This window comes from Notolepis coatsorum (assembly GCF_963971535.1).
Source record: "Notolepis coatsorum genome assembly, chromosome: 10".
Taxonomy (NCBI): Eukaryota; Metazoa; Chordata; class Actinopteri; order Aulopiformes; family Paralepididae; genus Notolepis; species Notolepis coatsorum.
Genome location: NC_140174.1, coordinates 98,315,108 through 98,343,054, shown reverse-complemented (window position 1 = coordinate 98,343,054; position 27,947 = coordinate 98,315,108). Strand labels below are relative to the sequence as shown.

Here is a 27,947-nt window from a genome sequence, read left to right as displayed (position 1 = left end):
TGTCAGCCCCAGCAGCTGTTTACTTCTGCATCAGTTCCACCACCACTGGTCCCGTTTCTGCATTAGTGACTCAATCAAAACAGACACTGCAGTCAGTGAAGCCTCTGCATCTAAGCCACTGAACTAACCTCTCTACCTCAATGTCTTCCACTATATGCAAAGGGTAAAGCAGCGCAACATCCAATTTGTTTAAGTCTGACATCTGACATTTTCGACCGATCACTTCTTTTAAGTCATTGAACAATTATAAACCTTGAATGTACCCCTGTTTTGACGCTGTGTTTATAAGGTGACGTCAAAGTGAAATAGGTCAAATAAGGCCTCTAGGTCTGAGCAAATTCCTTGATTCTGCAGTGCAGGACAGTAGGGTCCAGGAAAGGAACCGATTGGAGATCCTGGAGGTACAGAGGCAGAGCCCTGGACAAGGAAAAGAAGCTATAGGTTAGATAATATAAAATGATAAATTCTTACTTGCATTACTTTCTTCATTTTCACTGATTTGCCTCATTTGAAGTAATAAAGGACAGTTGAATTTACTATTAACTCATTCATTTAATTCACTGTCTATTAAAACACGCTTGTTTTATAATGCTCACTCTCAGCAGGAGGATACCGCACGTGTTGTTGATAAATTACGTCATATGGGATCGGAGCATAGATTTGACACGTACTCGCAGATACCGATACCAGCATTTTAGGCTGTATCGGAGGCATTTCCGATACTGGTATCGGTACAACTCTAGTTTGCAGGGCTATATCTATATTCTATATTATAGCTATGGATACAATACTATGGCTCATTTGACAGAACTATCCATCGTTCAATATGAATTTGACTAAAAGTGTCACCAACAGCATACGTTCTGGAGTATGTTACACATGGTCGTTGCGATCAATGTGAAATCATGGTTGGATCAAAGCAGGGTTGATGTCATATAGTCCTTACCGTCACTAGGAGGTACCCCAAAAAGAATATTCCAATTGTCTGATCACGATTTCCAGTATTGGTGTCCATCGTGTCGCCGACATAATCCACCACAAAACATGCATCGGGGGCATTGGACGGGTTTCAATGTCATCGATGTCTCGCCTGACCAAGAAAACTGCGCCCGGAGTGAATTAAATGTAACACCGGGTGTGAAAAAAAGGTTTAGAAGGGTGGGCGATACTGCCACCTACCAGGATGCGGCTGGTATTGCACTCTAGCGATCTCAGAGTGATTCCCTATGGTAACCCCGAGGTCCGTGTGAGAGAAATGAATAAAAATATCGAATAAAAGAAATAACGATAAACCCGACTATACTCGGGTCTGGCGCTGAACGGTTGGCGAGTTAACCCGACTATCCTCGGGTCTGGCGCTGATTGAGTTAAGCACTTTTGCGTCCTCTTTCATTGACACAGGCAATGAAGATACCAAACTACAAATAAGGAGCTGAGACTTTGGAAATAATTATGGTCTCCTAACTCTACTGAAGATCCAGCATTAGAGCTCCAGGTCTTCTCCCAGCAGGCTGCTGCCTCACGCCTCCTCCCCAGCCTCCACAGCACCTCACCAAGCCACAGCCCGGCACTCGCACACCCTGGAACAACACAGAGCATTCTGAAACACACATACTGTACGACAGGACCAATACGGGAAGAGATTCTATCAGCGTGGAGGGTCGTGAGCTTGGGAGATCTGGGTTTAATGTACCGGGTGATGTCTGCAGGCTGAGTTGGAGGTCCCGGAGTGCTTCTTTGAGTTGATCTCTCTGAGTGAAGCTGATGCCCCGTCCAGCCAGCGACAGTCCCTTCAGCCTCTGGAGTGTGCACAGACCAGACCCCTGCCTGCCAGCCACATCCTCACAGGGGCCCGGGGACTGGAACCCTGCAGCTGGACATCAATAAAATGTAAATCATCTACCAATGGAAAAACACATTTTTATATAAAACAATACTCAGGAATTATATATAAAACAGCATTTGAGACTTCCGGTCTGACCGCGGAAGAACATGGCTGCTTAACTCGCGAGCTCCCCGACAGCAAAATGATGTAGCCCCGAGAAACATTTAGTAAAAACACCAGGGTATATATTTAATAGGGATGACAGAAGGGGCTATCACGAGACGTAGGGCGACCACGATTACAACTGGAAAGGACGACGGAATGGCAGAGAATGACGAAGTAACGGGAGGAAAAGATGGCGACGATGACTGTGAACAAGAAGCCACGCTGCTGAACATATACAACGAGCTCAAAGACTTCAGAAAAGACAATGAGCGTCAATTTCGGGAGATAAGAAATGACATGAACAAAATGAAGGACAGGCTCGATGAAACTGAGGGGAGAATCGGAGAAAATGAAAATGTGCTTGGTGCGGCGACGGTTTTAATAAAAAAGCTAATGCAGAGGCAGGCCGACGTGGAGGCTAAACTGCTCGACCAAGAGGGCAGAACGAGGAGAGAGAACCTGCGGGTGTATGGTATCCCGGAGGAAAAAGAGGGGAAAGACATGCATGGATTTCTAGACGGCTTGTTTAAAGATGCCCTCGGTCTGCCTCATGACATGGACCTTCGTATCGAAAGAGCACACCGGGCACTGGCCCCGAGGCCTAACAACCCACAGCTGAAGCCACGGTCAATCGTGGTTAAGTTTGGGAGTTACAAAATGAAGGAAGAGATAATACGCCGAACATGGCAGAAGAAGAACGTCTCATGTGGCAACGATCGCTTCTATGTCGACCATGACTTCCCCACTGAAATACTGAAGAAGCGAGGAGAATATGCCGAGGCCAAGAGAATAATGAAGGAGAAGAATCTCAAGTTCCAGACACCATATCCAGCGAAGATGAGGGTATTCTACGAAGATGGCACCCGCCTGTACCAGAGCGCGGCGGAGGCGACGGCGGATATGGCAAAGCGTGGATTCAAGATCACCGTGGTGAACCCGACTACCGACCCGGACCGAGAGGAGATAATGCGGCTGTCTACCTGGCAGACAATGGGAGGAAAACGGGGACCGGGGGACGACATGCAGACGACGGGGACTGAGCGCCCCACACAGCAGGGCAATGGTCATCACGGATACCGGGAGAAACTGCAGGGATTCAGACGGGGACGGTCGGAGGCGGACAATTGAGATAAAGTTCATGAAGCGCATGAATACAGATAAGTCACGGGGGCATCGTCATAGAGTAAATAACATCAAAAAATGTCAATATGTATATAGAGATAAGGACAAAAAGGGGGGAAAAGAGAAAGAAAAATAATAAAAAAAAAAAAAAAGACGTGAAATGAAAATAGAGGGCAATGGTTAGAAGAATATAATAAAAGTATGGGAGGGGAAATATCCCAGATGGATACAGGAAAAATATAACGAAATGAACCACAGGCCATCATGGCTATGTCATAGAAGTTACAATGTACCAAGATATATCTGAAAGATATACAAATGTTAATGCTTGGAAACGTTACCGTTTTGTCAAGTTCAGTTGAATTGATCGCACTGTATATAGATTACAGTGTGAGCCATACGTTACGTCAGGGTTTACAAGATAATAGGGGCACAGTTTTGGGCAATCTGCCTCGTGCCGTATGCACTCCTCTGTTAGTCGAGGGGGACCAAGGTGCATGGGTGAGTATCGATTTCACCCTCGGTACGACTGTTCTATCTGGGGTCATATCGAACGTAGCTTGGGTAAATGTGGGGGGGGGGAAGTGTATTTATGTTTTTATATGTTCTTTTTTATTTCATTGTATGCTATACTATTGTATATATATCTTCACAGTCTCGGGCACTAGACTACGTCATGGATTGCACAGGGGAGATGCATTACGAGAAATATGGGGCTGATTAAAATAATATCGTGGAATATAGACGGATGTCATCATCCCATTAAGAGAAAGAAGATATTGACGTTCTTGAAACAAAAAAAGGCAGATATTGCACTAATTCAGGAATCACACCTGGATGAGGAGGAGTCGGCCAAGCTTAAAAGGGATTGGGTGGGACAAATATACTATAGCACGTTCTCTTCTAGGAAGAGGGGGGTGGCAATATTGGTGAGAAAAAACCTAGACCTAAAGGTACACAATAGTTTCTCACATGATGAGGGAAGATGGGTTATACTGGATGCTGATTTAGAGGGACAGAGGACTACTTTAGCTAATATATATGCGCCCAACGGGTCGTCCTCAGACTTTTTCCATGAGGTATGTGAGGTGATCAGGAAAATAGGGAATAGCAACGTAATCATAGGGGGGGACTTCAACTTGGTTGGAAACACCTTGATAGACAGATCGTACCAACCCAAGACCGCTGACAACACAGGGAGACTGGCGGTTGGTGTTCTGATAGAGGAGTTGGGTCTAGTGGATGTTTGGAGGGTTATGAACCCACAAGAAAGAGACTACACGTTTTACTCTCACCCACATTCCTCATACTCTAGAATAGATTATTTCCTGATCTCTAGCGCACTGGTAGAACAGGTTGCAAGTACTGGGATAGGGAACATTGTAATATCTGACCATGCTCCGGTTGATTTAGTGATCACATCCATGGAAGGGCAACGATCTCGGAGATGGCGATTCAATAACCTGATGTTAAATGAAGGATCGTGTACGTACATTAGAACTATATTTAAGGAATTTTGGGAACTTAATGAAGGGTCAATAGATGATAGTGGCATAATGTGGGACACATGTAAAGCTTACATGAGAGGACGACTCATACAATACGGTGCGATACTAAAAAGGGCGGAGAAACAAAAAATGACAGCATTAGATGAGGAAATTAAAATACTTTCGAAACAGCACAGCCAAAGACCAGACCCAGAAACGTGGAGGAACCTAAGCAAATCCAAATACGAATTGAACAACATATATCAAAAGAAGGCTGAATATGCGTTATTTAGGACCAACCAAAGATATTATGAACAAGGGGAGAGAGCGGGTAAAATATTAGCGAATCGGGTTAAACAAATGCATAATCAGAATATTATATCCTCGATTCGTAATAAAGATGACAAGATTATTACGGACAAAAAGGAAATTAATAATGTCTTCAGGTGCTTCTACCAGGACTTATATACCCCACAGAAGGCGGTGGATCAGCTAAAAATGGACGCGTTCTTCGACAAAATCAAATTACCGTCATTATCGAAACAACAGGTAAAATCAATGGAGGGGGGGGTCTCGATAGAAGAAATACACGCGGCAATCAACAGCCTTAAATTGGGTAAAGCACCAGGAGACGACGGGTTTACTCCCGATTTCTACAAACAATTCAGTGATATAATCGCTCCAAGATTAGTAAAAGTATATGAGGACTCACTGATAAAGGGGGGATTGCCCACTAGCTTGAGATCTGCCACTATTACATTAATACAGAAAAAGGGCAAAGACCCTCAATGCTGTGGAAGCTATAGACCTATATCCCTGAGCAATTTGGAAGAAAAAGTATTGGCAAAGATACTTGCGAATAGAATAGAAGATGTACTACCAACTTTGGTGCACTCAGATCAAGTGGGCTTTGTGAAGGGGAGAAACTCAGCTGATACTATCCGCAGACTCCTACACATAATGTGGAAGGTAAGGAATGATATAGAACCTACAGTGGCCTTCTCATTGGATGCCGAAAAGGCCTTTGATAAGGTGGAATTTGCATTCTTATTTCACACGCTAGAGCGCTTCGGGTTCGGTCCATCGTTTACTGGGTGGGTAAAACTGTTATACACAAATCCGATGGCATCAGTATTGACCAACGGGATCGTATCCTCGCCCTTTAACCTAGGGCGGGGGACGAGGCAAGGTTCTCCGCTTTCTCCCCAAATGTTTGCGCTTTTCCTCGAACCACTTGCTATCGCACTGAGGACTAATCAGGACATCAAAGGGATAATAGCGGGGCAGGTAGAACATAAATTATTTTTATATGCGGACGATATCTTATTGGTATCCAGCAATCCCCAAACAGCAGTTGGGATCATTGGAAATGTTATCGAGTCCTTCTCCGAAATATCTGGGTACACAATCAACTGGAGCAAGTCAGAAGCAATGCCTCTCTCTAAATGTTGTCCCCCTGATATCAGAAGGGGGTGGCAATACAGATGGATGCCGTCAGGGTTGATATACCTAGGAATAAAGCTGATCCCAGGTCTGAAAGAGTTGATGCAAGCCAATATTGCCCCTATAATCGAACACATTAGTGCTCTGACCCAGAATTGGGCCAAAATGAATATGTCCCTCCTGGGAAAGATAAACCTAGTGAAAATGATACTAGCTCCCAAATTAAATTATATCCTATATATGTTGCCGCTGACTCTCCCGACCCAGTTACTCAAACAGTATGACAAAGTCATTAATGTATATCTGTGGGGGGGCAAAAGGCAGCTATTTGGACGGGCCAAAATGTATGCAGCAAAGGAAAATGGCGGTTTATCCCTGCCTAAACTAGACTGGTATCACTATGCATTCTCGCTCTCCCAGCTCTCCAAACTGAATCACTCGCCTGAGGAGGCACCTGCTTGGGTCAGGATGGAGGAGGAAATGATATATCCCTCATCTCTGGAATCCTTCCTGACACAATCAGACAGACCTATACCTCTTAAAAACCCTTTGATGGCATTTATCAGGGAAACTTGGAATCAATCGCACAAAATGACTGGTGATAGCCCATACTTAACTACGAGAGCCTCTATATGGTATAATAAGAAACTAAAGATTGGGAAGAAATCAGTCATATGGGACGATTGGGTTAAAAGGGGGATACATGTACTAGGTGATATAGCCGGGGAGGATGGGGTTTTGCCTTTTGAGGATATTAAGGAGGATTTTGATATAGATAATAAAAACTTTTATAAATTCCTACAGATTAGACATTGTATATCGTCGTCAATAGGAGGACCAAAGTGCGGCCCAATTACTGCAATTCAAGAAATATTCTATAAAGGATGGCGCAGGAAAGGCGGTGCGTCAAGATTTTATGATGTTATAAGAGAATACAATGCACCCAAATTGGCGGGTTTGAGATTGAGCTGGGAGAACGATGTACATGAGGATATTACTGAGGAAATGTGGGAGAAACTGGTATCCAAATGGAGTAAATTCTCTAGGGAGGCACAATCACAACTTATTTTTTACAAAGTACTGAACAGAAGCTATTGGACGCCTAGTAAACTGGCCAGACTGAAATTAAGGGACAGTGACATCTGCTGGAGATGTGAGAAGGAGACAGGCACTTTACTGCACATGTTGTACGAATGTGAGAAGGTCCGGAAAATGTGGGATCAAATTGTGATATTCCTAAGTAAGGTCCTGAATGTGAAGATAAATAACGCCCCAATGGCATGTGTTTTGGGTATAGTACCGAAAGGGATTAAGCTGCCTAAATACCGGGGAATGTGGTATAGAATGGCCATGATATCAGGATGTAGAATTGCATTACGACATTGGAAATCACCTGTTGATATTACTTTTAAAGAATGGATGGAACTAATGTTTCGGACAGCATCATATGAAAGGGTGACGTATAGAGTCGCAGGGAGAGAGGATATTTTCGCTGAGATATGGGACAGTTTTCTACACCTGACTGAACGATCTGAGGACAAATGAGTAAGATGGGATTACAATATTGTCAAGGATGAATATGAAAAAGGGGATTTGATCTGATGGTACTTGTGCTCTATAATATATTATGTATATGTGTACATATATTTTATGTCCGGATGGTGTGTCTATGGAACGGTCACTGTCTCTATCACACTCACATGTGCGCAGATATAGCCACATACAAGTATCTAGGATACACATATTCATATGTGTACATAATAGGTTTACACGCACTCATATACACAAGGATAAGGTATACACGTCAGGGGCACACATACATGCACATACTCATGTATAGGAAATAGACATACATACACCTACATATACACATAGTTGAGATATAGGCTTTCACTGACACATAGGGGGATACACAAGTATATAGGAGACACACACATACGTAGCTGAAACGTTAAAAAAAAAAAAAAAAAAATGCAGCACATACCTGCTCGCAGGTAGATCGGTCTACATGTAACGTATGACGTATATATATATATATATATATATATATATATATATCAGGGATGTATATGCACAATGTATAGTATGTTTTTTTTTTTTGTAAGTGCTTCTTTAACACTTTGGTTGCCTAAGGTTAAATTAATGATATACCATAGATTGCCAGCGCTATTTGTCTATGGAGAAAGTCCCCTTCTTTGCAGGGCTATAACTTTTTAAATTCTATTGCTACATTGCCATTATTAGGGCCCATTCAAAGTCCTATATGTATTGTTCATTGTGTAGCAACGTTAAACTTTTTCATTCACATATTCATAGTAAAGTATGGTCTAATGTATAAGTATGTTTTCATCTCTTTCTGCAGCTTTCTCCAGAACGTGATATATAGCCCCAAATGCATTATATTGATGATGAAATACAGTTTGATGGCAATCAGCGCGATATAAAAAATTCCAACTAGACGTACTTCTAGAAGTTACTACACGTCATCTGATGTTGACCGGATGGGCGAGGGGGCGTTTATAATTCCGTGGGCAGCGTTATACCAATCATCTAATGTGGGTCAAATGTTGATAATATCAGTTATTATCGAAGACGGTAACGTTACACGCTGAAACTCACCCCAGTCTCCGCGCGCCGTTGGGCGATCATCGGCGAGTAGACATTTTATCATTATGGGATATATTATTACCCGGTCCATCTCCAGCTTGTATAATGGTATATACGTCCAAATCATGTTGTTTATCGAGTTATTGGCAATCGATCACTATGTAGTGTGACGAGCTAGAGTGCCGGAACCTATCCCGAGTGGCCGGAAGCAATACGGACATCTAGCACAACCTCTACTGCGCTTCCTGTTAAGCGGTTGCGCGATCGGCCACCAGATGGAGCTCCTGAACCGCCAGAGAGCTCAGTGGGTCCTGCTGGTGTATCTCAGGCCAGCGGAGGGACATTATGAATCCGATCGCAGATTTTTGAAATATTGATATAAAGACGACGTACAGCGTCCCCCGGCAACTTTAGCATGGCCAGCAAAGACGTCTAAAGACGGCTCCCGGCAGTCAAAGTGTTAATTTCCATGTCAGTTATTAGTGTATTTGTATGAGTCTCTTGCATGTTTTGTATGTTGTCACAAAAATGAAAAAGGCGAATCTTGGATGTTGCATATTATGCTGTGAAAAGGTATACTGTAAATAATGGAAAGATTTGTGCAAAAATATAAATAAAAAAAAAAAAAAAAAAAAAAAAAAAAAACTGCATTTGAAGGTTGTGTAAAAAGGGCAGCCTCTCCAAAGACTCTTTGACACATTAAAGCCTGAAAAATAACTCACCTTTCTTTTTAATGCACACTTTTACCAGGAGGTTGATACACCTGTAATAGGACATTATTTGATATGTTAGCGATAGAGAGCAACTGAAACACTAGAAAAACCTAGTGCTTTCACTGTCTACAACTGCCCTACACTGTAATCACAGTGATCATAATGATAATAAACTACTCACCTCATACTATAGTCTACCCATATACTTTGTATGATAGCATGTACAACAGTGCTGTATATACAGCAAATACACATTTATCCATATGTCTGAATATAATCCTCCTATCCCTACTTATACACCTGCATATATAACCCATATAACTCTGTATGATAGCTGTACAATAATGCTGTATATCAATATACATTTATTCTTACCGTATATATATATATATATATATATATATATATATATATATATATCCACCCGTCTGTACATACCTGCACATATCTTTTACATATCTGTAGATACTATATCAATATCTGTACATATCCCTTACCTACTCTTACTAGTTACGCTGCTGGCCAGTATGATTACGACCATACTGTCTTTATACCTGTATCACTGTGTACATATTAATATTGTACATACATCTGATTAACACTACACTCAGTATTACTCATTTATATATTTTATACCCAGTTTAATCACCTGTACATTGTATATTACTATTGCACTTTACTGTTACATTTGCACTCTTTGTTGAATGCCAAAACTCTTTTCGTTGTACTGTACTTGTGCTGTATAATGACAATACATTTGATTCTAATCTAATGTAAATCCCGTTGACCTTGTGTAGTGAGTCACAGCTTGTTTCCAGTCCTTAAGGTGGGATTGGCAGTGGGCCTGAAGGAGGTGTGCAGCTCCAGCCCAGAGCAGCATCTCCAGCTTGTCCCCGTCTGAGCTCAGCCCATCTGGAGACCCGTCCCCGGTCTCCGTCTCGCACTCCATCCGCTCCTCTAGCAATAGTTTCTCTGGTAACAGCTCCAAAGTCAGGCTGATGACCTCATCACACAGTGCCGTGCAGTCGGCTGGTCGCTGGGCCTTGAGCAAGGCGTAGCCAGCCTCCAGGTAGAGCTCAGGTAACCTCGGGCGGGTAGGGAGCCCAGCGTGCACCTGAGACAAACACAGTTCAGGCAGCTGTCAATATGAACAGACATTATTCTGACTTTTAGAAGGATTTCTCTGCCACATCAGAGATGTGCGCATAATCAGGGAGGAGACAAGTCCAAATAATAATGATGCTGTAAATTGCACAAATCCATCTACCGGTATGTATCTATCTATCTATTTAAAAGGCAGTTATTTTATTTTTATTTTAGTGATAGGAATATCAATAGCCTTTACAAATAGGTGATAAGAGCTTACTTTGCATGTATATCCAGTGCTAATGAATTGGGGGAAATTAAGACTATGTATGCTTATGGTTTCTCACTGATAATCTGTAAATGTCTTATCTATTGTCATGTTTATAAACTTTATATGTTACGTGTTTGACCCCAGGAAGAGTAGCTGATATCAGTGGCACTTAAGTTTTCAGAAACGATACTCAATATTTAATACTCCCCACACAGATAATATTTAAGAAAGAAGAAAAATAAATGCATTATATTCATTGATGCTTTAGTAATGCCTATGAATATGTAAGTCGGATAGAGGACATACTGTATGCTGGTCATCTGACTGAAGAGCAGCCAGAAGGTCCAGGTAATGTTCCACACCCTCTGAGACCCTGGGGAAATGGTAAATGGTAAATGGCTGCTTTTTTATCTAGAGCTTTATCCAAAGCGCTTTACAATTTGTTACTCACATTTTACCCATTCACTCACACATTCACACACCGACGGCGGAGGCAACCATGCAAGGTGCCAACCTGCTCATCGGGAGCAATTAGGGGTTAAGTGTCTTGCTCAAGGACACATCGACACGCTGCCCGGGAGGAGTGGGAATCGAACCGGGAACCTCCGGATTGCCAGACGACTGCTCTACCTCCCGAGCCGATGGGAAACACAATCCACCAAAGGACAATAATTAAAGATGTCTTCCTCTTTGTTTGACATAATTTGGTCCTCCTGGTCTACCACACCTAACAGTGCAACAGTTTCCAGTTCATATATATTCCAATATAAACATTTGCAATGATTTGCTACAAGTAATATTAACTAACATTAGGTATAATGCTTGGTAATGTTAAGAGACACACACACACAAAAAAAACACACACACTTCAATGTAGACTATGTTTTGCAATATTGAGTAAAGGCAATTGTAGTGCAGGATAGAGGCTGTGTTCCCTTACTGGCCATCTCACCTTCCATGGAGAACACACTTCAAGGCCAGGCTGTGAAGCACACTGAGAGGGGAGGGGATTGCGAGCAGCCTTCGTAGGGATTGGCTGCGAAGCAGTAAGGAAGGACAGAGAAGAGTTCCGACTGACAGGGAGTCTGTGCCAGACGGAAGCATAAGAGTCTGGAAGAAAAGAGGAGATCAGTGTTTCAGTTTGCAGACCTCAGACACATACAGTCAAGAATATGTGTATATCATTATGACTTTGTGCGTGTGTGTGTGTGTGTGCAATACCCACCGAGTGCAGCAACCGAAGGGCCTGTATCTCAGCCTGTGTGTTCCCCAGGTCTCTGTAGATCAGCATGCTCTGGTGCAGAGCACACACACAGCAGGGATCCGTCTCTATGGCCTTCCTATAGTGCTGCAATGCCATCTGGGGCCGACCCTGAGACCAGAAGCAAAGCGGTACATTCTCAACATTAGCTGAAGACTGACGTGTGTCATGTTTGCCCTGAGAGGGAGGTTCGGAGGGTCAAAGTGGGTATCAAACAGGAGGGAAGACTGTCAGGTTTTAAACTGTGGATACCAAACAGAGAAGGTAAAGACGACTTTAAACTGTTAACTTGTAAGCGTATTTCGCCTAAAGGTACATGCCTAAGTAAATGGAAGATTGCTCCACTTCTGCAAGGTCAATTTGCATGTTCTTGGTATCTAGGAACATCTAGGGACCTGGGGGTATGTATTTGCAGTGTCAGAAATATTGTGTCTGTTACTAGGCTTGAGTAAATTGTGATGAAACAAAGGAGAATATAAATTATGATTTTTGCATCTTTGATCAAAAATGTATACGGGTAGGAGAAAATGCTCACGGAGCTCATTCACCACCTTATTGAGATCAGGTGTACAAAAAATCTAAGCAAATGAACCACGGGAAGATGATTAAACAGAAGGATTTGTAGATACAGTAATTAATGATAATCAATTTGAATTATAAATTCATATTTGACCTTGACCTTATTATGGCCAAATCATACATCTATGGATAGGGGAAATGCTCCTCTTTCCAATGGCAGGGCTGAATCTGGATTTAGTCATTTCCTTGCGGTTTTTACGATAATTAGTATTTCCGATAAATCGTATAAAACATCGGTAAAAATGAAAATATACACATTGACTACTGTTTTTGATAGGGTTATGGTCTTTACTCTTGGCTACAAAAAAAGGCCGGAGACTGTCACATGTTTTCCTCCGACACATGTGCAGCCAGCCGGCAGCCAGCCTGGCAGCGCAGATTCTCACCGGGAGAGTGTAACATGTGGAAGGTCACACTACCTTTCTCCAGATCCTACCCTCGCTGTGCAGGCGCCCCGACCGAACTGTAGGGGTCGCTGTCCACAACGCCCAGGACCCACCCACGGCTTCCCTCCCCCTAACTCAGCCAAACAAGTTAGTATAGCGATCAGCTCAAGCCAAGGCAATGCTGACTCTCCGGGAGTCGAGACCGCAACCTCTTGCATTGGTGACGAGCACAATCTCCGCTACGCCAGTGCATTTCTTTTAATACAATATATAGATAGAATTAAAGCCCTATTTGTTGCCTGTCGATTGCCCTTTCAGGTGACAAAATCCATTCAGCGGTTCTCGAGTTACATGCCGATATGCGAGGCGTGCCCCAAAGTACGCAAAAGTACACATTACCACCCCCGACTCCCGGGGCTCTAGCTCTGTCAATCATTTGGCGATCTCGAAAATCTTTGCACAGGGTTGTAGCCAATGTGTGGCTTTCCAATGATACCCAATGATATGATAATTGGGGTATCGGTCTCTATTGATCGATTTATGATAAAGAAAAGAAAAGTCCCCTATAGGGGGACCTTAAGGCTTTTAATCCATAACAATTTTATATATCTGCACTTTATGTGCTCATTTTATGTCTATTATATTCTACTATTTGATTGCACTGCACTATTGCGCTATTTTACTCTGTTTTTATTATTGTCTATTTTCAAAACTGAATCAAACCATAAACAAGGTGGCCTATTGGGATGTGAAAAACTGATTTTATATGTCTGCACTTCATGTGCTCATTTTATGCCCGTCTTTTCTTTTTTTTGTATTTTTTAGCATTTTCTTTTTAGCATTTTTACAGCTTTATTCTGGTCAGACATGACCGACAGAGAGCAGAGGAGAGGAAGGACAGGAGAAGATATGGGGGGAGGACATGCGGCAAATGTACGTCCGGGATCGCCCTGTGTCGCATTTGACCAGTGTTAGCGAAGATAATGGAGAAAATAGTGTTTACACAAATTCAGAGTTACTTCAATGACAATGAATTGAATACTGATTTTCAGCATGCCTATAGGGATGGTTACTCAACAGCGACAGCGTTGACACAGCTAGTAGATGATTGTCTAATGGATATTGATAGAAAGAAATTAGCAGGATCAGTGATGTTAGACTTCAGTGCAGCATTTGATGTCATGGATCATGAACTACTACTGGAGAAACTTAAAGACTATGGCTTTGCTTCATCGTCAGTTTCATGGATAACTAGCTACTTATACAGTAGAAACCAGAGAGTTTTTTAACGGTAGCCTATCTGAAGCAAAAAAAGTTAAATATGGAATTCCGCAGGGAAGCTGCCTTGGACCTCTGTTATTCACCATTTATACAAATGATTTGCCGTTAATTTTAGAGCAAGCGAAGGTGGCTATATATGCGGACGATACAGCCCTGTACATGGCGGCGTCCTCTGTGGAAGATCTGGGTGTGGCACAAAATAAAGAGCTACAAAAAGTAGAAGAGTGCATTAGAGCGAATAGAATGGTTTTAAACATAGCAAAAACAAAGTGTATTTTAATGGGTTCTCAACTTCTCACCATATGCTAATTGCTAATCCAAAATTAAAAATAATTATGGGGGGAACTGAAATTGAACAGGTAGAAGAAGCAAAGCTACTAGGTATAACATTGGACATTCTAAACTGGTCAATGCATATAAATAACATAACAAAAAAGATGGGGAGAGGGCTGGCTTTAATTAGAAGATGTGCAGAATTCCTAACTCCAGAGTCAGTGATCCATGTTATCCATGTTTTTTAGAAATATATATAAGAACAAAAAACCTGCTTGTCTATATGACGAGATACAATTCACAATCAACAGACACAGTTACTCCACCAGGCATGTGTCAATGGAAAGATGTACTGTAAAGATGCCAAGAACAAATGCAATGAAAATAACTGATGTATAGAGCCATGACTGCATGGAATTCCTTACCACCTGCATTAACTAGGGTTGAAGAAAAACAGACATTTAAAAAACACCTTAAAAATCATATAAGAAAGAATGGTACTGTCAGTTAAGTAAACATAGTGGGTGATTGAGAAGATGGGTATGTGTGATTGGTGAACTTAGATTTTTAATATATTTGTATGTTGTATTGAGATGTATTGTTGTGTTTTAAGTGAACATATATGCCTTGAAACATGATTGAGTAGATGGGTATGTGTGATTGTTGAACTTAGATATTTTATTATATAATATTTGTATGTGTTATTGAGGTGTATTGTATTGTTTTATTGTATTGTATTGATTTGTGTGGACCCCAGTAATAGTAGCCTATGCCTGTGGCAATGGCTAATGGGGATCCGAATAAACTAAACTAAACGAACCCGGGTCGACCGCGTAGGTCTGCAGCGCAGTAACGTGGTGCGCCACTCGGGCGCCCCATGCCTGTCTTTTTCTGTTGTAAAGCACTTTGAGCTGCAATTTCTGTCTGAAAGGAGCTATACAAATAACTTTTATTGTTACAAAGGGTCAGATTAAACCGAATATATATATTTATTACTTGAGATACCTTGTATAATATTTGTATATCGTTTGATATCCCTTGTATATTCTTTGTATATATACACGGAATATCCCTTTACCTAGGTACAAACCAGACCATAATATTCGTTCTCCTATTGGACAGCGACCCCTAGGCGCCAACGGCCATACCCCCAATGGCGAGTTCAAAGCCACCGCCAAGGCTTGTCTCAACATGTCCAGGTTCACGCAGTAATACGAGACAGAACTGAGGTTGGCACTAGATAATTCACCTTACGTATAAATACGGCGCAGGTGGAAACAGCAGCAGTTCGGTTCATTCAGTTCATCATTCGTTCAAAGTAACGTATCGTCTTATCCCAAAGTTAAAAGCCTTCACCACGAGTCAACGACCAAGTGAAGTGAGCAACCTTTGCGTCTAAATAGAGCACTTATAACATGTGCGAATAGGATAGTAAAAGTGTCAGAGTTTAGTGAAATAACGTCAAGTTCGACCTAGTTAATGTGAAGTATAGTGCACAGGAGAATCTACACCGGCGAATGCAGAGCCTTTTCCGGCTGGATTATATTGCTTTGGTACTGTGGCTGCTGGAGCAGAGAACCGTCTACCCCACTGCTGTGTGGGATCTACCCGTGAGGAGCATCACTCGAGCCCGTCTCTAGGAAGAGGCTGGCTGGCTTTCATCCATGCTGTCGCGCATACTGGATTATAGCTGTTGCTTTTGTCTGCCGATCAAGGGAGTAATGTACCGCCTCCCGTAGCTGGAGCTTCTTTATTCTTCGTTGACCCAGACTTTGCATCCGAACATTCTTCTACCCTGCCGGCTTACAACCGGAGGGAACCCCCTTAGTATCTCCAGCTGACTACGAGTGTGCCTTATGTAATTCTTATGCTACAGGTGGCGTCAGTTATACCCATCTTACTATGCTCATGGACTTACGCTCTTGACCTACTTAAGTGTTCTTCGCCATATAAGCGCAATTCATAATTCTCAATTTGTAACCTATTGTTGCTGCTATAATAATAAATCCCTCCAAATAGAACTTTAGGTGTCATTGTTGTATTCTTGTGTGGGTGTTCACCAGATATACCGTGTACTGTATGGCCAGTAATTAAAGTACATAACTAAGTAGTGGTTTAATAATACCATACTCTCAATACAGTCAGGGAATTGTACCCCTCAGTTACATTTATTATTATTATTATTGTTACAAAGGGTCAGATTAAACCGAATATATGTATTTATTGATTGATATATATTGCATAATATTTGTATATCGTTTGATATCCCTTGTGTATTCTTTGTACATATACACGGAATATCCCTTTAACCTAGTAGCCTACAGACCATAATATTTCGTTCTCTTATTGGATGGCGTGCCACCAGCGCCAGTGTCTTACCCCCAGAGTCGAGTTCAAAGCTACCGTCAAGGCTTGTCTCAACATGCCCGGCTCTGCCCAGGACTACTAGACAGAAATGAGGCTGGTACTAGTTTATTCGCCCAACATATAAATATGGCGCAGGTGAATACAGAAGTAGTTCAGTTCAGTCCGCAGTCCGTTCAGTTCAGTCTTAGTAACAAGTGAAGCCTCACCCACTATGCAACGTGCGGTGAAGTAGGGCTCGTATTGCCCCAAGATAGAGTCTTGTTTATCCTAATACGTTTGTTCAACGTATCGTTCGCTCCTTACTAGTAAAAGCCTTCATCACGAGTCAAAGACCAAGTGAAGTGAGCAATTGTGTGTCTAAATAGAGCACTTATAGCCGCGTGCGAATAGGATAGTGGAGTATCGGAGCTTGGTTGAATGACGTCAAGTTCGACTTAGTTGATGTGAACCGCCGCGCACCGGAGGATCTGCACCGGTGAATGCGGAGCCCCTTTCCGACTGGATTATTATTCTTATTGCTTTGAACCAGGCTGTTGGATCGGAGAAGAATCGTCTACACCCACTGCTGTGGGACCTGCCCGTGAGGACCATCATTCGAGCCCGTCTCTATTGGAGAGGCTGACCGGCTTCCACCTGTGCTGCGCGCACACTGGGATTACAGTCGCTGCCTTTCGTCTGCCGAGCAGGGAGTAATATACCGCCTCCAGGAGCCTATTGAGTCCCCGCTGACCCAGACTTTGCATTAGAGCATTGCCTCCCCCTGCTGGCTTACAACCGGTGGAACCCCCCTACCAGTATCCCCTGCTACCTTACCAGAGTACAATAGATATAATTCCTAATATTCAGGTTGTATTCTTATTTCATGCGTAATATGAGAATGGACATTCATTATTGATTTGCCTACGCACATTCCTTTGCCTTATAAGCGCATTCAAGTAAAGTATATTATGTATTCTTGCTGCTAATAAATACTTAGACAACTTTGTGTAGAACCGATTCATTGTGGGGAAGTGTTCTCATCATATACTAGTGTACGGTATGGCCAGTATAATGTACATAAGACGGTAGTGGTTTATTGATACCATACTTGATTAATACAGTCAGGGAATTGTACCCCTCAGTTACAATTGGTCCTTCGAGCCGGAGATAAGAATTAGCGTAATATTAATATAATATTAATATTAACATGGCCGATGATGAACACTCCACAAACGGTTCTCCCGAGCTAGAACGCCCGCAGCGCAGACGGCAGCCACCTCCCTATCTAGAGGCATACACTGTCAGTCCAATACCTAGCTTTAAAGGGAAGTTAAATGCGGATAAAATAACTAAAGCGGATAGTAAAAGTATGCCAAACCCTACCGACCAGGCTACCCCGCCAGTAGAGACCCCAGTGGGTTCTAACGTAACTGACCAAGCTCACGGGGGGGACCAGGAGGGACATGACATGACTTTACCCCCAGACAACGTCGACGAGGTAGTCCCCGGAGAGCTCCAGGATAAAGAAAGCCCTCCCGGGATGGAACCCGACCCACCACAAGAAGAGACGCGCACCCAGGAGATGGATCTCCTCAGTACGCGACAGGAGAACGGATCTCCAACAAGTACTGCCGGGAGCCGATCGCCTCGAACGGCGTCTTCCCCCAGCGAGGCGGACAAGATGCTGGCGCAGGCACTCATCGCCACCCTGGCAGCCTCCACCGAACGCGATCGACTTCAAGCGCAACAGACGCGCGAGCGCGAACATTTTGCAGCCGAGCGAGAGCGCTTCCAGGCGCAACAAAGGAGTGAAGACGACCGCATAAGACTGGAGACCAGACGCCTTCAGACGGAAGAGAACATTGAAAGAAGCCGCGCCGATGCACAGCACGCCGCCGCCAATGCACAGCGCGACGTCGCAAATGCACAGCTCCACGCCGCCCATGCCAGCGCCAATGCCCAGCGCGACGCCGCCAACGCACAGCGCGACGCTGCCCAGGCCAGCGCCAATGCGCAGCGCGACGCCGCCAATGCCCAGCGCGAAGCAGCGCGCGACGCAGCCCATGCCCAGCGCGAGGCAGAGCGCGACCGGCTGCAGGCGGAGCTGATGGACAAACTGGTTGCCATGGCGACACCCCCTCTCTCCGCACGGAGCTCCCGGAGATCGTCACGACAAGGGTCTAGGACACATTCCCCTACCCGACCAAGCGACCCGGGACCCCGCCAACAGGAGGCTCCTGTCCACGTCTCCGAACCCCCTCCCCGGCCGGTCCATACGAGACCCAGCAACCGGGAAGAACCGGACCACGCCGAGAGACTGAACAGAAGACTCCAGGTCCTAGCAGAGGAAGAGGAGGAGGAAGAGGAGGAATGTCAAGCCGACCAGCAGCAACGTACTCTGGACCAGGAGGCCCAGTACAGCCCCGACCAGCAGCAACGTACTCTGGACCAGGAGGCCCAGTACAGCCCAGAAGTCAGCCCCGAGGCCCTGCGCTACAAACCCCCGACTCCACTCACGGGTGAGTTTGACGCACCGCCAGCCCCGAGGAACAGCACCTGGGTACCCGGCCCTTGGTACCCACCAAGCACCAGCCCAAGACGACACGTAAGAGGAGACTCGCCTAGGAGGCCTCTCCCCCAACGCTCACCGATGTGCCAGTCATCCATGGCATCGTACCTTGGCACACCGACGTTCCCGGACTTCACACACGAGAACAGAGCACAGTACACAGAGCTACGAATGTGCTTAGAGACTATGCTGTCCGACGTACCAGATGAACCGTACAAGTATGCTATCCTACTCAAGCACCTGAAGGTGCCCAGAGCGCACAATATAGCGCTGGCATATTCCAGCTCTACTACCCCATACACCGCGGCTCTAGTAGCCCTCGACCAACGTTATGGACGCATATGGGACTATGTGATACAGGAGATAAGAGACATTGACCGTCTCCCCCCAGCCAGAGACAACAGAGCATTAGATGACCTCTCTATCAAGGTACAGTCCCTGGTAGGGATGCTGGGGTCCCAAAAGGAAAAAGGGATCTATGAACTGTACGCTAACTCTAATGTAGAGAGGATACTAGAGAAGCTCCCTCCCGCCCGACAAGAGCGCTTTCGGCGGCAGAGAGACCACCGCGACCCCAATGGTCCAGAGGCATCCCTCCTAGACCTATCTGAGTTCCTCGCCAGGGAGGTCAGTAGCCTACGACTCGACACGTTCGTATGGAGTGGACCAAGCCCAAGACTCGGACCTCGGGGATCAACGGATAACCGCCGGTTGGTGACCGTTATGCACCAAGCCGAATCAGTACCGCAGCACAAGAACCACCACACCCCCTCGACGAAAGAGGACCAGTGGAAGATTGAGTGCCAGTACTGTGAGGGAGAACATCGGCTGTACCAATGCGACACTTTCGGGAAGCTGACCACGGACGAGGTGAGTCAGTGGATCAAGGACCACCGCCGCTGCTTCCGCTGCGCGCGCAGCCACCTAGCAGCTGAGTGCCGCTTGAAGAAGAAGTGCAGCAGGTGCGGTGGCACCCACTTGGAGGTCCTGCATGACATCAACAGGCGTCAGCCAGGACAACAGAGTGGGCCCGTCGCGGTAATGTACCATGCCGAGGCGGTGGCACCAGTACCGAAGAGCCACCAGACCGCTCCCTGGTGTCCCGACTGCTACAGCAGACACTGGGAGTCACGGTGCGACTCGCACCATATAGATTCTGTGTCACCACAGACAGGTGACAACCCCCCGGCAAAGGAGGTATGGAAGATCGACTGTACGTACTGCCGAGGAGGACACTGGCTGGACCAGTGCGACGTGTTCCCGGAACTGACCATCGCCGAAATGGAGCAGTGGATTGCGTCTGAGCCCCCACAAGCTGGTCACCGCCGATTCTTGTGCGAGGATAACATGATAAGAATAGCCCGACGAGGCAACCGACCAACAGGAGTGCTCCACATAGACCCCAAGCAGAGCGGGACCCCCCCCCCGAGTGCTCCTCAAAGTGGTCAGAGTGCTCCTGAGCTACGAGGACAAGGTCCTGGACACTTACGCCGTCCTGGACGATGGGTCTGAAAAGACTCTCCTCCTCGCTTCCGCAGCAGCCCAGTTGGGCCTGCGGGGTGTCAAAGATACCATGACCATACGCACCATCAGAAGGGACCAGAAGACCATAAAAGGTGAAAGGGTCTCCTTCAAGATAGCAGCGGTGGACCAGCCCGAGAAGCAGTATAGTATAACCAACGTCTTCACCAGCCACGACATAGGCTTGTCTCAGTACCAGGGCTGTACGCTGCGATGATCTCATCGCAAATTGCCCCTTTAATTGGCCGTTGCGATTGGTAAATAATATTTGGGGGCGGGCTTGCGAGTAGGGATTTCAAGCCTTGCATTCGCATTTCACTCCTAAATGATCCAAGGCGTGTGATGACGCTGAGCACTCAGGTATGATCAGCGGGGGAAATCAACTGAGCACTCACTCTGATAGACTGGCTGACTGTCTGATTTAGCTATGAAGAAAAGTAAAGTTAGTAGTAGGGATGGGAATCGATGGTTCCTAACTGGGTTTTGGCCATATGCTCCCGAAATTATCCCGCTGTTTGGCTGCTTCTATGTGCAGTGAAAACTACTCGAAATGATGTCATTGATTTAGTTCAGGGTTAGCCGCGGAGCTAACGCTAGCTAACGTGAGCTAATCAAGCTCACAGAGAGAGATAAACAGCTGACAGCAGGTAGTACAGGTACAAATACAATAAAACAAGGGGTGGGGGCTGTTGTGTAAACCTTGTGTCGCGTCAATCTGGTCCACACGTTACTCGTTCATATCTCAGCCTGTGCTGAGATATGCCCATTCGGCGGTCTGTTAATAAAGTTTTCAATCAGACAGATGTATGGAAAGGCTTTTATTATAACATTCGTTGAGGTAAAATCATTATGCCTCATTTAGTCATCCTGCAGAGCACTGGTCTCCTACTCGTGGGCCGCGGGGAGCTAATGTAAGTAGCTTTGTTGATGTCAGCACACGGGGCATTCAGGAAGTCAAAAACGAATGCGCTTGCCGATTGGTGCTAAGAACAGCAGGGCGGGTGCAAGCGTTGTGACGTAATTGGCAGACTACTGTCAATCAAAATTATTGTTTTCCGTCAGAATGAATGAATGAGAACTTTATTAACAGATTGCATAATGGGTACAATACAGTACAGGAGGATGAAGACCAGAGAAAGACTTTCGGCTTTTTTACATAAGGGTCCTCCATTTTCAATTCATCAAAACATTTAGAGACATACAAATATACAGTAGTTTCATAAAAATGCTAAAATGCTATTTATTGATTGATTGGTTTAAAACTGTATTAACATATTGCAGAATGGGTACAGTACAGCTCAATACATACAATTGTTAAGGGGATGCAGACCAGAGAGACTTTTGTCTTGTTTACATCAGGGTCCCCCATTTTCAATTCATCATATTTCATATCTAAATCATATAATATCTCATTGCTAAATATATGCAATATATAATCTAATAATCCAATAATCTAAATCTAATATATAATATAAAAATGCTAAATGCATGGGTATTTTATTTTGTCTTTAATGTTAGCTTGCAAACTCATACTGTCTTGGTAAACCTCATAATGAATTGTTTGGGGTAAAAAAGAAAAAACATTGTGATGTGTATCGCCGAAAGGTCAGAAAATATCGTGATATCATATTTAGGCCATATCGCCCAGCCCTAGTTGGTTCATTATAAAAGATACAAACCTGACAACAAAAGCACTTAAATGTTAAATAAAAGGACCACAGTAATGAGGCAGGAGGAACATATTTTTTTGCACTATAATGGTAAAATTGTTATTTAAAAATGTGCCCCTAAAACATATTTTTTGCCCCTAAATTTCTAATTTAGGGGCAAGTGTGCCCCTAGTGAAAAAGCTTAGCGTACAGCCCTGAGTACACCTACCCCATCCCACAGCTGATGGCTAAGTATGTGCACCTACGTCAACTACCTATACCGCTTATCGACGGCGCCACACCGACCCTGCTCATCGGCTCCGACCACGCGGACCTCATTCTCCCAATTGAGGCGGCCCACATCGGACCCAAAGGATGCCCAGTCGCGGTTCAGACCCGACTGGGATGGACGCTCCAGGGCCCCCTCTACGGACTTGACAGTCAACCCACGTCTACACGCTGCCTACACACAAAGGCGAGCGACACCGGCCACTCCCTCGTACAGCAGAGGCTATTGACATTAAGCGAGAGGCCCGTGAGAGAACCGTGGGCACCAGAGGGAGTTCGGAACTCCACCCCCCTCAGCTGCGCTTCAGACGTAGCTGACCTCGAACCCAGCACCCCAAGCGACTCCTTGACGGGGCGGCCGGGACCGGCCCCTCCTCAGACGGGGTACAGAGCAAACAAGAGAAACAGACGGAGGAGGAGGAGGCACAGCCAAGCACAGATCAAAGCAGTCTCAGGCCCGCTTCCTCCTAAGCCCCCCTTCATCCCGTCCAGTCGTCATGACCATAGACCAGTCACTACCCCGAGCTGCGTGGCCGGCCGGCCGCGTAAGCAAAGTGACCACTGGTGCCGACGGAAAGGTCAGAGCGGCAGAATTGCTCGTCCAAGGGCGGACCTACAACCGACCCGTGGCGAGGCTGATAGAGTCGCCAAGGCTCCCCGACTCGCTTAATGACGACCATGACCCCTGACTTTGTGAACTGCCTACCCTCACAATGGACATTGAGTAGTGGACAGTGCGGTTAATCTGTCTCTGCTTAGCTAATTAGGTGGGACTAATTAGGAGGCGGCTGTTACAAAGGGTCAGATTAAACCGAATATATGTATTTATTGATTGATATATATTGCATAATATTTGTATATCGTTTGATATCCCTTGTGTATTCTTTGTACATATACACGGAATATCCCTTTAACCTAGTAGCCTACAGACCATAATATTTCGTTCTCTTATTGGATGGCGTGCCACCAGCGCCAGTGTCTTACCCCCAGAGTCGAGTTCAAAGCTACCGTCAAGGCTTGTCTCAACATGCCCGGCTCTGCCCAGGACTACTAGACAGAAATGAGGCTGGTACTAGTTTATTCGCCCAACATATAAATATGGCGCAGGTGAATACAGAAGTAGTTCAGTTCAGTCCGCAGTCCGTTCAGTTCAGTCTTAGTAACAAGTGAAGCCTCACCCACTATGCAACGTGCGGTGAAGTAGGGCTCGTATTGCCCCAAGATAGAGTCTTGTTTATCCTAATACGTTTGTTCAACGTATCGTTCGCTCCTTACTAGTAAAAGCCTTCATCACGAGTCAAAGACCAAGTGAAGTGAGCAATTGTGTGTCTAAATAGAGCACTTATAGCCGCGTGCGAATAGGATAGTGGAGTATCGGAGCTTGGTTGAATGACGTCAAGTTCGACTTAGTTGATGTGAACCGCCGCGCACCGGAGGATCTGCACCGGTGAATGCGGAGCCCCTTTCCAACTGGATTATTATTCTTATTGCTTTGAACCAGGCTGTTGGATCGGAGAAGAATCGTCTACACCCACTGCTGTGGGACCTGCCCGTGAGGACCATCATTCGAGCCCGTCTCTATTGGAGAGGCTGACCGGCTTCCACCTGTGCTGCGCGCACACTGGGATTACAGTCGCTGCCTTTCGTCTGCCGAGCAGGGAGTAATATACCGCCTCCAGGAGCCTATTGAGTCCCCGCTGACCCAGACTTTGCATTAGAGCATTGCCTCCCCCTGCTGGCTTACAACCGGTGGAACCCCCCTACCAGTATCCCCTGCTACCTTACCAGAGTACAATAGATATAATTCCTAATATTCAGGTTGTATTCTTATTTCATGCGTAATATGAGAATGGACATTCATTATTGATTTGCCTACGCACATTCCTTTGCCTTATAAGCGCATTCAAGTAAAGTATATTATGTATTCTTGCTGCTAATAAATACTTAAAGACAACTTTGTGTAGAACCGATTCATTGTGGGGAAGTGTTCTCATCATATACTAGTGTACGGTATGGCCAGTATAATGTACATAAGACGGTAGTGGTTTAATGATACCATACTTGATTAATACAGTCAGGGAATTGTACCCCTCAGTTACAATTATTATTATTATTATTATTATTATTATTATTATTATTATTATTATTATTATTATTATTATTATTATTATTATTATTATTATGTGGGTATGCGTCAATGCTACATGCTCAGTGTGTGAGGAAGATACTTTGTCACTTCCTGTGTGTGTGTACCACTGTACCATGCGGGCAAGGCAGAGGCCTGAGAGGAAGTGTGCGTTTGCCAGTAGAGGTCTGGGGGCCGGCAGGGAGCAGCCTCTCTGAAGAACAGGCAGAGCCTCTGAACTACGACCCTCAGTCAGCCACTCTGCACCTGACAAAACATCACAGGGGGAAGTAGCCCTTGGTTACGAACAGTGAAATAGGAAATTATTTTCACAAGTGAAAGTTCTAAGTCACACTCTACAACGGATTATGACTAAAATGTATATTTAAAGGAACACGCCAACATTTTGGGAAATTAGCTTACCGTCTTCTCCAGAGAGAGACAAGAAGATAGATACCAGTTTCCTCTCTGTGCGTGCAGTAGAAAGCTATCTGGCTGCACGTTAGCCTAGCTTAGCACAATGAATGGAAGCGGAGATGGCCGGTCAGCCTTTGGGAGAGGTGTTAGTTGGACAATGCCTAGGCTAACCGGCCATGTCCGCTTCCATTCATTGTGCTAAGCTAGGCTAACGTGCAGCCAGATAGCTTTCTACTGCACGCACAGAGAAACAAATGGTATCTATTTTCTTGTCTCTCTCTGGAGAAGACGATAAGATAACTTCCCCAAATGTTAGCGTGTTCTTTTAACCAGTAGAAAAAAAAGAAGAAGCCTGGATTGGTGCCGACCTTGAGCGATAACGGTGCAGATTTGCAGCAGCTCCTTCAGCTCCCTGGGGTCCAACACCACTAGTCCCGTTTCAGAGGACTTGCCCGCAGCCGTGAGTCTCCTCTCACCCTCTGTCCTCTCCTCGCACCCAGCGACCAGCTCCTCGGACAGAGACGACAGTTCCTCCTACGTTACGCACAACGCAGCGAGAGAAGAGATCATATTTATGTTATTAGTGACAGATTCCATCAGGTGCGATCACTGCTGCGGACGTACTGTATACTATAGTGCCTTTGTCTGAGGATTAGGACTTGTGTGTTCAGCAGATCTGGATTACAACACAGCAGAATACCACTGAGAAATTGATTTACTGACCTAAATGTGTTTATAATCTAATCCCGTTGATGCAAACGGAGGCTTGTTGTGGACAAAATCCTAGATCATATCTGGAAATAAACTAGCAACATGTGAATAAGAGACAGCATTGTTATCCGCATGGCATCCTCAAGGTACCATTGTCTTAGGTTCATACATACGGATGCATGGGCGTGTGCACACACCTGCATCATGCAGATGTAGCAAATCTCATACCGAATTAATTATTTAAAAATACGTGCTGCAGCAATGGCACACAGAGCATTATGCCTAACAGAGTGTGGAGATAAAACAACAACAACAACAACAACAACAACAACAACAATACACACACCTGCAGGGCCTGTATGTGTTCTAGTCTGCAGGTGGACAGCCAGATAGCCCACTGCAGACAGAGCAGCTGCAGGGTGCAAAACCTTAAGTCTGTGTCTCCCAGGGATTTGAGAACGGCTCGCCAGAACACAGGTGGGTCTGAAGTGACCGACTCACGCCCTGCTGGCTCTAGAACTAGTCGAGAGGAGAGGAGAGAGAGAACGGTGATGAGGCAAAGAAGCAGAGGTGGTGGCTCCTACAAAAAATACTTCACAAAATTAACTCTTATACCCGTCTCCAGGCATTGTGTGAGAAGCTGCTCTGCCTCTGAGAACAGAGACTGGCTGAGAGAGAGCACACAGGCATTATACACCACTGTCAACTCCAGCTGGGGAAGGAGTCCAAGGACTGCCATACGCTGACCTGCGGGAGGGAAAAGAGAGGGTGACGAGGGAGAAAATGATGATGTGCATTTTCTGAGCTCACATTTTTTTAAATTTCTGTATGATGAATTCTCAAGATTCACCTCGAATTATTCTTAATAGTTTGAGAATCTCCGCGGAACACAGTTTTAATCTGCTCTGGTCCTGGTCTCCACTGTCCTGTTGCTGTAAGAAATCAAAGTTGGTCATTCTAACGTTAGTCAGGTTGCTATCATGGTGTACACAGAACAGAAGAGTTGACAGACAATCAGCTAGCGTTAATCTTGCTAACGGTAACGTCAACTTGAACAGGGTTACTGGTAAGCCAACTCACCTTCCATTTATTTACTATGTCGTTATTTTCAAGCAACCATCTCTGCGATAAACACATGGCCATTGTCATTATTAGACGAACACTGTTTGCTTTCTTCTGAGTGACAAGTATCGTGTTGTTTTGAACTTTCCGTCGCTGGTGTCAAGACAGGAAGAAAACGTCATGGTTTCATCACGACTCTATCGCCCCCTGTTGGATATAAAAAGAATGTACACAATAGTAATCCACAGTACACTCAACATGTTCCAATGAAAAAACTGTCATATATTTTCTGTGAGAAGTCAGGGCATACTTTGCACAAATGCAGGAAGTTCATGGAGAAAACTGTTTCAGACAGAGTCAAATTTGTTCAAGCTGGAAAGCTATGCTTTGGTTGTCTCAAGTCTGGTCACTACTCAAAGAGCTGCAACAGTAGGAATGTGTGCGACATGTGCCACAAGCAGCATCCTACATGTCTGCATGAGGAGCGAGCCAAAGAAGGACAAAGACCACCACAAGCTAAGCTAAATGAAGACAAGCCAAGTACAAGTCAACAATGGTACAAAGAAAGACCTCAATCAACACAATGCAAAGAAACAGCCACAAACTCTACTTCACATAGAGTAATACTTCATGAAGCTAACACACAAACAACTGCAATAATTCCTGTCTGGCTTTCATCCACGACTCAACCAACACAAGAAGTCCTTGTTTACGCTCTGTTGGATTCTCAAAGCGACACAACCTTTGTTATAAGGGAAGT

General features: G+C 44.8%; 1 protein-coding gene across 1 annotated transcript; it reads right to left on the bottom strand.

Annotated features, from left to right (window-relative positions):
• On the bottom strand, positions 1 to 27,337 carry fancg (FA complementation group G). The gene is made up of 14 exons (XM_084322698.1): positions 27,206 to 27,337; positions 26,976 to 27,057; positions 26,741 to 26,872; positions 26,472 to 26,644; positions 25,783 to 25,948; positions 25,134 to 25,264; positions 11,945 to 12,091; positions 11,672 to 11,829; positions 11,026 to 11,092; positions 10,151 to 10,476; positions 9,372 to 9,412; positions 1,694 to 1,873; positions 1,466 to 1,580; positions 1 to 417 (listed from the first exon to the last, which is right to left on the bottom strand). Exons 1-14 carry the CDS (start codon positions 27,272 to 27,274, stop codon positions 324 to 326), a joined length of 1,881 nt encoding a protein of 626 aa, XP_084178824.1. The 5' UTR covers positions 27,275 to 27,337; the 3' UTR covers positions 1 to 323.
• Between the last annotated feature and the right edge of the window lie 610 nt (positions 27,338 to 27,947).

What these genes read in the sequence shown, in the direction of transcription:
- fancg (XM_084322698.1), bottom strand. Translation starts at nt 27,274, where the DNA reads ATGACAATGGCCATGTGTTTATCGCAGAGATGGTTGCTTGAAAATAAC. An exon ending in ACATAGTAAATAAATGGAAG is followed by an intron (nt 27,058 to 27,205) that starts GTGAGTTGGCTT and finishes GATTTCTTACAG; the next exon opens with CAACAGGACAGTGGAGACCA. An exon ending in CACACAATGCCTGGAGACGG is followed by an intron (nt 26,645 to 26,740) that starts GTATAAGAGTTA and finishes CCTCTCGACTAG; the next exon opens with TTCTAGAGCCAGCAGGGCGT.